This window comes from Oncorhynchus keta, chromosome 1 (assembly GCF_023373465.1).
Source record: "Oncorhynchus keta strain PuntledgeMale-10-30-2019 chromosome 1, Oket_V2, whole genome shotgun sequence".
Classification (NCBI taxonomy): domain Eukaryota; kingdom Metazoa; phylum Chordata; class Actinopteri; order Salmoniformes; family Salmonidae; genus Oncorhynchus; species Oncorhynchus keta.
In genome coordinates this window covers 40,744,205-40,754,463 of record NC_068421.1, presented here as the reverse complement: position 1 = coordinate 40,754,463, position 10,259 = coordinate 40,744,205, and the positions used below count along the sequence as shown (strand labels likewise).

General features: G+C 43.5%; 1 protein-coding gene across 2 annotated transcripts; it reads left to right on the top strand.

Moving 5' to 3' along the window:
• The first annotated feature begins 741 nt into the window (after positions 1–741).
• On the top strand, positions 742–10,259 carry LOC118385239 (A-kinase anchor protein 12-like). 2 transcript variants are annotated; one of them, XM_035772226.2, is made up of 4 exons: positions 742–921; positions 4,526–4,603; positions 6,771–8,693; positions 9,704–10,259. In XM_035772226.2, exons 3-4 carry the CDS (start codon positions 6,962–6,964, stop codon positions 9,724–9,726), a joined length of 1,755 nt encoding a protein of 584 aa, XP_035628119.1. In that variant the 5' UTR covers positions 742–921; positions 4,526–4,603; positions 6,771–6,961; the 3' UTR covers positions 9,727–10,259. The 2 variants fall into 2 exon arrangements, with proteins under 2 accessions (XP_035628119.1, XP_035628111.1); XM_035772218.2 differs by lacking the exon at positions 4,526–4,603.

Here is a 10,259-nt window from a genome sequence, read left to right as displayed (position 1 = left end):
TGTGAATTCTGTAATGGATGTATTGTAATGTTTTTAAATTGTATAACTGCCTTAATTTTGCCGGACCCCAGGAAGAGTAGCTGATGGGGATCCATAATACAGACAAATACAGACTGCCTGAGCACACAGCATAATGTTCCGCTGCATCCTCCCTCTGCTCTGGCGCCCCAGGCCCACTGATGGAATATTTGTGATAGGCTATTTCTCTCCATACACCTTCATTTGTCTTCTGTTTTGCAGTCTCACTGTATGGCAAGCACATGGCCACTCGGCTCTCCAACATGGCCGACTCACTAAATAACGCTGCTTGGTGAGATGAAGGTTGTCACATAGTGTGGAATCAAGAGGTGGTTTCCAGAAGAGAAAAAAAGATGCTGTAATAAAAAGGGATTTTCCTCTGTGTATTTCATTGGTGGCAGACATTGTGTTAGATGAAATGCATTGGCATTTCAATGGACAGTCAATTGGTGGACAGTCCTGGTGTCAATTCTTCTTCATGTGCTTGAAAGGTCATTGTTGCCAAGTCACATGAGTTCAAGACAAAGATTCAAAACAATGGGCTTTAAATCGCACAGATTTACACAAATCAAATGCAAGTGGCTCTGAGCTCTGACTGGGCAAATTACTGCGGGAAACAATTTCCGAACCGTACTCTAACCCTCTTAGCAGTGGGGGTGGGGTGATATCCATGGTTGCTAAGGGCAACGGGGTGAGATAGATGGTGTGCATTTGCGGAGCCGCAGCTGCGCGTCTGTTAATACCAACGCGACCCTCACGTCCCCGCGCAATTCTCAACACTGGGTTGGCTGCTTCAAGGCATGAGGATGCAAGCGGGGATTTAGTTTCAGTGTCTTTTACCGTCTGGAGCAGATTATTACCTTTCTCCCGCACACAGAAACGGATTTAGACACACGAAACAAGGTTTGTATATATTATTCGTTTTTTTTCTTGTAGTCTATTATAGTGTTTGTTAAACGTGGTATTAAATGCATATAATGATTAACTCCTGTGATTTCCATTTACCGTTTAATTAACCTTTATAGTCATACAATATGGCTATTGTTGATGAAACTCTTGGATGGGGAGCTCATCTTGGTTTTTGTTGAAGGATCTCAACGTTAAGGGACTGAACAGGCTGTTGATGGCTGATACATGCTCGCTCTACGCATATCAACTCTGGGTACATAAGATAGCCTACATAAATTAAATGGTTTTTTTTTGGCATTGCTTTGTTTCGATAACCATTTGTTTGGGAAGACAATTGTGCGCTCAAAAACAATGTAATTTGGTGCCTGAGTCCCTGAGGCTCCTCATTCAATCAACTTCCACGCCATTCGCTAGACTGCCCCCTCACACATTATAAGACAGACTGCCCCCTCACACATTATAATTAAACGCATTCAAGTGTGAATTTAAACGGGGCTAAGTAGGACCTCAATTCCAACATACAAATGTAATCTCTCAGGAGAGGGAAAAACTGGCGCTTGGGATGGAGGTTTCGAGAATATGTAGTCTCGTCTATCAGTTTCACCACAACAGACGAGCGCTGCATTTGCTGGGAATTTGGCGCTTGAGTTGTTTTCCTCTGAGGATTTCATATGATATTAATCACGTCTGTGTTGCTTCAAGAATTCTCTGAATGTAATATCGCTTCATTCATCGAAAAGATGGCTATAAATATTTTTTTTTCCCCGACATGACTTTTGTCTATGATGATGCATTTACGCGTTATAACGCGGCCCAGCTTTCTCAATACTCAAGCCCATCTATTGTTCTGAATGCGTCTTGGCAGCAACTTGGAAACCATTTCTGTAGTTGTGGTTTAATTAACATGTTGAATTCCCTTACATAGACTATATAGCTCAAACATTTTTCGAGAGGAAACTATCAGTAAAAACATTTCGATAGACGCTTATTTTTAGACTAGCCTACACAAAATGGGGGGGGATTTGTGAATCACGTTAGCAATGCAAATGAGCGTTTGAAAAGGACGGGCACCTGCTGTCTCGAGCATTTGCATTGGCTTTTTCACCAGTGGTCCGTGGACAACATTAGCGTGAGCAACAGTAGTGGAATCGGTGGTTCGCCTTCAAAATAAAAGTCCCCAAATTGAAACGTATTCAAGTTCGACTACATACACAGCCGTTGGAAGTAGACTTGGAAAGTCATCTCCCAAGTTAGTTTGTTATGCGCAATACTAGCTAATATTTGTGTGAACTCTACATGGGTGTCACTGAGTAGGCTGATACCCCATTTCATGGGTACACAATCCATAGGTTAGGCTGTAGGGTGCATTATGAATATTCAATACTCATAATAAACTAGTTAAATAATGGTTTAAAAAAAATAGTAGGTGATTTTCCAGTCAAAGTCCCGCAATAAGAGCTAAGATGCTAATATGTATGTAAACTCTACAGAGTTATGTTCTGCGGGTGTCACTGAGTAGGCAGATACCCCGTTTCATGGATGCACAATCAATAGGTTGTACAGTACAGTGTATATGGCGGTCGGTGCCATTTAAGATGAGGGAGGATGCTTTTGATGTAGCATGTCCTTATTTATATTACAGCATATTGGATGACTGTCATTCATATTCCATTCACCCAGCTCAATGTAACATTGATAGGTTTAGCCTACTACATGATACTCAACTTTTCCCTGTACCCATCATGAGGTTGCTACAACCTAGTCTATGAATGAAAGTTTACAATGTAGGTGCACATCTAGCTGATCTAGGGTGTAATCAATAGTCCAACAGTTGCAAATGAGTTTCTGTTGGACAAATTTAGCTATGTCCCGGTTTCCTTCCATTTGCTTCTGTTGAAGAAGCGTTTTTCAACAGAATCGGCAGAATGAATACACCCTTGATCACACGCAAACACAGATCACTTTCATAGAAGGGACATCAAAACATCATGATTACTTTGCTCGCTGAATACGGTTCCTACGGAAAGTATCTAAACCCCTTGACTTTTCCCACAGTTTATTACATTACAGCCTTATTCTAGAATTGGTTTTCTTTTTTTTTTAAATCTCAGTTTTTAGATTTTTTAGAAAATGTATTAAAAAATAATAAAAATAAAAAACACAGAAATACCTTATTTACACAAGTATTCTGACCCTTTGCTATGAGACTCAGGTGCATCCTGTTTCCATTGATCATCCTTGAGATGTTTCTACAACTTCTTTGGAGTCCACCCGTGGTAAATTCAATTGATTAGACATGATTTGGAAAGGCACACACCTGTCTATATAAGGTCCCACAGTTGACAGTGCATGTCAGAGCAAAAACCAAGCCATGAGGTCTAAGGGATTGTCCGTAGAGCTCCAAGACAGGATTGTGTCGAGACACAGATCTGGGGAAGGGTACCAAAAAATGTCTGCATCATTGAAGGTCCCCAAGAATGCAGTGGCCTCCATCATTCTTAAATGGAAGAAGCTTGGAACTACCAAGTCTCTTCCTGGAGCGGGCCACCCAATCAAACTCAGCAATCGGGGGAGAAGGGCCTTGGTCAGGGAGGTGACAAAGAACCCAACTGAGAGATCCTTGTTGAAAACCTGCTCCAGAGCATCTAGGACTTCAGACTGGGGCGAAGGTTCACCTTCCAACAGGACAACAAACCTAAGCACATAGCCAAGACAAAGCAGGAGTGGCTTCGGGACAGGTCTGAATGTCCTTGAGGGGCCCGGATCGAACATCTCTGGAGATACCTGAAAATAGCTGTGCAGCAATGCTCCCCATCCAACCTGACAGAGTTTGAGAGGATGTGCAGAGGGGAATGGGAGAAACTCCCCAAATACAGGTGTGCCAAGCTTGTAGCGTCATACCCAAGAAGACTCAAGGCTGTAATTGCTGCCAAAGGTGCTTCAACAAAGTACTGAGTAAAGGGTCTAAATACTAATGTAAATGTGATATTTCCGTTTTTTGTTTATAATACAGTTGCAGCTGTACCAGGCGAGAAAACCTTTCCAAGCCAAACCTTCATATCATGACTGCTAACCGCTACACACAGTCTCCATCGTGGTCACCATATTAGCTAACATGTAGTCTACATAGCTACGAGGACTAACGTGTTTGTAAACCTGCTACAATCATGCAGTACAGTATACAATCATTAAGCAGTTTAGCAGTTACACCGGCGGGCCCGGTGACAATAAATTAATTAAACCAAAAGCTTACCTTGACTTGGAAGAGTTTCATTGTTGGATAGCCATGGCCAGCTCGCTAACATAGCATCCCTCTCTGTTTGAGCCAGGTTTTGAGTAGGTTAAACTAGCTAGCTGTATTCACTAGCTAAGTGAAAGTTTGAAAATACAATCAAATGTAGCGAGCTAGCTCCCTCTCTCTTGCTCTCTCTCACTGGCTTCTCCTTAATTTTGGAATCATTTAATTTGTTCAAAACTATTCAATTATTGTCTTTCTCTCCCTTTGAGTCAACTACACACCACATTTTATGCACTGCAGTGCTAGCTAGCTGTAGCTTATGCTTTCAATACTAGATTAATTCTCTGATCCTTTGATTAGGTGGACAACATGTCAGTTCATGCTGCAACAGCTCTGATAGGTTGGAGGACGTCCTCCGGAAGTTGTCATAATTACTGGGTAAGTCTATGGAATGGGATGAGAACCGTCAGTCTCCTAGGTTTTGTATTGAAGTCAATGTACCAGGAGGAGGACAGAAGCTAGCTGTCCTCCGGCTACACAATGGCACTATCCTATAGAGTGCTGCTTTGTTACTGTAGAATTTCATTGTAAAATTGTGTTTTAATCTATTATTTGGTGACGTGAATATATGTAGTATAGTTTTATCTAAAAATCCTAACTTTTTTCACTATTTTAATTTTTATGAAATTTACTGAGGAGGATGGTCCTCCCCTTCCTCCTCTAAGGAGCCTCCACTGAAGTAGCAATGGTGGAAAAAGTACTCAGTTGTCAAACTTGAGTAAAATTTCTTATATTAAGGAAACCAAATGTTTTTTTTAATTAACGGACAGACAAGGGCTTACTCCAACACCCAGACATAATTTACAATCACAGTATTTGTATTTAGTGAGTCCGCCAGATCGGCGGCAGTATGGATGACAACACGTAAAATAGTAAAGTATAAATACACCACTGTTATAAGTAGGCTATGCAGTGCAATTTCAATATATATATATATTTTTTTTTTTTTTGGGGGGGGGGCGGCAAATTAATAATCGCATTTTTGTTTACTTTATATAACAACATTCCTAAAAATAAAAACATTATCTAGTTCCAACTGTGGAATGATTCCACATTTATTTAAATCCGTTTGCTTCATTTTATAATGGGGGCCTTTTATTTTGAATGGGAACCTCCGATGCCACTATTGTTGCTCACGTTAATGTTGTTCACGACACACTGGTGGCACCCCACCCCTCTCTCATTAGAATGATCTTCTATTTCGGCAGCGCATGATTGGAGCTCACAGCTAAACTCAATCGCAGCGTCTAAACCCCCTCGCGCTCACTGCTGGTTTAACGTAACAAAGGGAGAAGAGTGCTCAGATGAAAACGGGACAAAAAGGCTAAAGCGCGCGATTGTCCTTGTGGCAGGACATGTAAGCGTGGTCTCCACTCCCCCCACAGACGTTCGTTCCTTTTCACGCAGTAGTATCCTAACTCGGAAATCCGATTAAAATGTGTTATTGGCATCGTGCTCCTCTCAAAATACAAGACAGTTGTATTACAATGTATGTTACTCTACTCATTTTACGTCACATGCATTCATAGGGTCCGTTTGATTAATCGAATATTCCAAAGTATGTGACTGGTTTACATCAGCAGGTGCCCCTCTGGTGTTTTAGATTGGAGACGAAATAGATTCGTTCAAATTCTCAGCTGGATGATTTATAGAAATCTGTACTAATCTATAAAAATAGTATAACCATGGATGACATAGCTACGTTACAAAATAACCCACTGCCGACTGGAAAACAAGGTCAGCACTCCACAGCACATGATGGGAGATAAAGGGGTTGTCTGTGGTTGAAAGGGGGAGGGGGGACTCGGGGACTCAAGTCTATAGAAAATCATGGCCAGAGAAAATAGGGCATTTGTTACTTTCTGTGTTGCCTATAACCTTTACTGATGTTATGATGCAATTATAAACAATTTCCCTGATAAACATTATCACGGTGGCTTATTATGTCTATAAATGTTAAAATTAGCTATGCCTTGTGTAGATTTTCGTAAAATAAAATACAAGAAATCCAAGCTCTGTTTCTTTGTCATTGTCCTTTATGGAGATTTGCTTTAGATGTTCTATTTTTCACTCGCCTCTGCTGTCATTGCATGTTATTGTTCAACCTTACTAGGATGTCAGCTTGTTTTTCCTGGCTACTAAAGCCCAGACATAAACTCTTCAAATAGTTCTGAATTGTAAACAAAACCACAGATCCTATTTTCTTAAACAGCAATGCTCTCTAGCATCTAGGTGACAGGAGTCAGACCCTTGTGGCAACATGAGATTATGTGGAGCATGTTATGCCATGTGTTTATTCCCCTATGACTGCTCCGGGCCATTCATGTCATTTCCTCATTCTTCAAAATGGCCATCACCCCTCACATATCATTTGTCACGTTACATTATGTTGGTTTGTGCTTAGATGCATTGGCTTTAAAACCATTTGAGCATGCCTTTGCTGTTGTAGAGATGCACTGTGTATTCAGCTCTGTCTAGACTAAGTAATGGACTGTCTGTGTTGTTGATTTATACAGTTAATCCCTTCTCATTTAATTTCCACCAGGTTCGTGGCCCTCATTCTCACTACAGAATATGATGCAGAGGCCCTCCTCTCCAAAGGGAAGTTGGATGGGAATACTGCCATACGTGTCAGCTCGTGATCAATGAACTCAGTCCATTCAATCACTAAAGGAACTAACCTGAACTACTGAAGAAAAAGTGGGGATATAACGACACAGGCATCTTTTTGCGGATATGGCGGCGACAGATGCATGTTCAGCGCCTGTACAGGAAGACGGCACCACCACCGAGACTAAAACAGAGGTGGAGCCCAAAATCTCAGAGACTGTCACAGAGGCTGTCACGGAGGCTGTCACGTCTCCACCCGAAGAGGCACATCCAGCCGGGGAGACCAAACAGAGCACAGAGCAGCCGGCCGATGGCAAAGCTAAACAGGCCTCTGAGAATATTTTCTCTTCCTTTCTGAATAAGAGTGGGCTGGGAAAAGTCATGGGAGGGAAGAAGAAGAAGGAGCAGAGCACAGAGGCTGTGGAGGCTAATGGAGAGGGCAACACAGAGCAGAAAAAGGCCTCTGACCAAGCAGAGGAGCCGGCAGCCAATGGCACAGAGGCAGCGGCTGAGGACCAGGCCAATGAGAAAGCTCCGGAGAACCAGGTGAAGGTCCGATCCAAATCCTTGGACAGGTTAGAGGACCCTGGGGCCCTCAATGCCACAGTGGACCAACTGGAAGATGCCCCGGCAGCAGAAGGATCAGAGAAGCCTGCCTCTAGTGCAGCGACCAAACACATTAAACGCTGGCATTCCTTTAAGAAGCTTATGGCCCAGAAGAGTCACAAGAAGAGCACAGAAGAGTCTAAGGAGGCTGAAGGTAGCGAGGGTGCATCTGGGGGCACGCCTGGTGACTCAAGTACACTGGACTCCAAGGCTTCAGAATCCAGTGGCCAGAAACGGTGGAAACTGAAAAGGTCATGGACATTCCAGGGACTGAAAAGAGACCCGTCAGTCGTAGGCATCAGCAAAGCCACTACGGGTGAGAAGGCGGAAGTTGAGGAAAATGCCACAGAGAACGATGAAGCGGCTGCGCCTGAAACAGACGAAGCCAAGGCGCAGGTAGACGGCGAAACACAGGAGAAGACAAACACGGACGGAGAGGAGGAAAAGGGAGCCACCGCCGCCCCACACAAATCAATGAACCAACACGCAGATGACATTTGGACCTCCTTCAAGAAACGCGTGATCCCCAAGTCCAAGCGGTCAGCAGACACGGTGGCTGCCAGCGGGGAGGAGGAAGGTGCTGCCGCATCTGAACCGGCCGAGCAGATGGAAGAGGCAGGCAAAGAGCAGGCCAAGTCGGCCAAGGCCAAGCGAACACATTTTAACCGCGCCGTTTCGCTGAAAAACTTCATCATGCGAAAGGGGAAGAGCACCAGCGTGGAGCAGGGAGACGGAGCTCCGAAGGAGGGTAAGGAGGCGGCAGATGGGGAGGCGAAAGACACAGAGGACGAGGCTGCCCCAGCTGGCACGTCTGACAGTCAGCAGGCGGCAGACGGGGAGGCGAACGACACAGAGGACGAGGCTGCCCCGGCTGGCACGTCTGACAGTCAGCAGGGAGAAGCTGACGCTGCCCAGGGCGAGAGCAACAACAAAGGAGAGGCTCAGGTGGCCAATGAGCACACAGTCGCCGATGGAGAGGCAAAGGAGCTCGCAACGAGCACACCGTCTGGTCCTATGCCAGAGAAGGCCAACTCAGCTGAGCCTGCAGCACCGGCAGAGCCTGCGGCAGAAGTGAAAACCAACTGTGAGAATGGTTGCTCGAACGGCACGCCCGAAGAAGAAGCCACACACAATCATGAAACGACCCTGAAAAAGGACGGACCAACAGACGAGGCCAAACAAGAAAACACCAACTCGTCGATGGACACCAAGATCCTGAACCTCGGCACAGGAAATGCAGTAGCCCAAAGCGGTGAGTTTGCAGCAGAAATAGACTGTGGTGATGATCTCCAGCAAAATGGAGCTAACATGATGACAGAGGGCAAATTAGAACTAGGGACTAGCTTTTTTGAGTTAGAGGCCGGGGGGGAGGGACCTTCTCAAAATGGAGGGTCCCATTCTGAGTCAGGGGAGACCAATGCTGAGCCACATGACCAAGAGGAAGCGCAGAAGAGGATGCTCTATGAGGCTGCTGCATCCATCATACAGACAGTTATGTCAGCTGCCACTGAACAGTTAGAGAATGAGAAGAACTTCCTGGACAATGGTCTGACGTGTTCTCATTCTGCCAATAATGGGAATTACCCCAGATTTCGTCATTGAGCTTTTACTCATTGAGCAGGGTTCCCCCCCAGTTATGGTGCTGGGTGAAGCTTTAAGTGGAAGCGTAGTGTAGTTATGTGATACTGAAATCCATTCACCTACTTTGATGCAACACGCTGAAAGCCCTTTAAGGACACTCAACGCTGCAGTAGGTAACATGAAGCATGTAAATAGTCAGCAAAAGAACCACTGAACTTAAGGATTACTCAAAGGTATCCATGTCACAGCACAGAATAGAAAGGTCACTGTGTATAACAAGGTCTCTTCAATATTGTAGGGAAAGCGGGTCAACTGACATCAATGTTTTGTCAATCAAAGGATTAGTACGTTTTTTTTTTAAGTGTCACTTGGGCTGTCCAGGAACAAGATTAAGCACCTTTCTCCCTGAGGTACCAGTTTATCGATGAAAGTAGTTTTTACCACACATGTTTGATTCACAGTTTTCAGTCAGCGACCATGTCTACAATATTGTTATTTACCCTATGGAGTAAGTAGAATATGCTGTGAATCTGTGTCCAATAGTCTTGAGTAATACTAACACTTAAAACCTAACAATTATCTGTCAGCACCTTGTCTGCTACTAATTAAACGTTTTCTTTGAATGTTATGATTTAAATATATATTTTAATATATTCAATCTTTTCTGTTATCATTCACCAGAAAAAAAGGCGGGAAACGTGTGACGACACACAAAGAGGATTAGATCTGCATGGGATTCGTTCAGCGAGGAGCTTTGATTCCCCCCCTCCCTCCCTCCCTCCCTCCCCCAAAACCGGAATAATCACATGTTTACGCCACAATTCACCATGGTGAGAGCGATGCAATCCATATAGATGAAAAAAATACTCCAAAGCAATAATTCAGTCATCAATCAGTGCAGTTCTTGCTTACCATTCCATTATCAATGTAAATGTTTTGCTTGTCCTCTACTAGTGAGATTTTATATTGTCAAAAAAAAAGGAAAACGTTACATCCTTGTCAAATGTTCATCTCTATGATCTCTCATTCCAGAAGAAGAAAAAAAGACTTAGTTTTATATCAATTGCCATTTTATTTGTAGTTTTGTCAATAGATATTTCAAAGTGCACCAGAGAACACATTTGAAATGATTGCCCCCCAATGTGGATTAATGAAGTAATGTGTTCTAATCTCTTTCTGTGTTGTTTTTAGACTGTTGTGTACATGAATAAACCACCATAAAATATTAAGTCAAAAA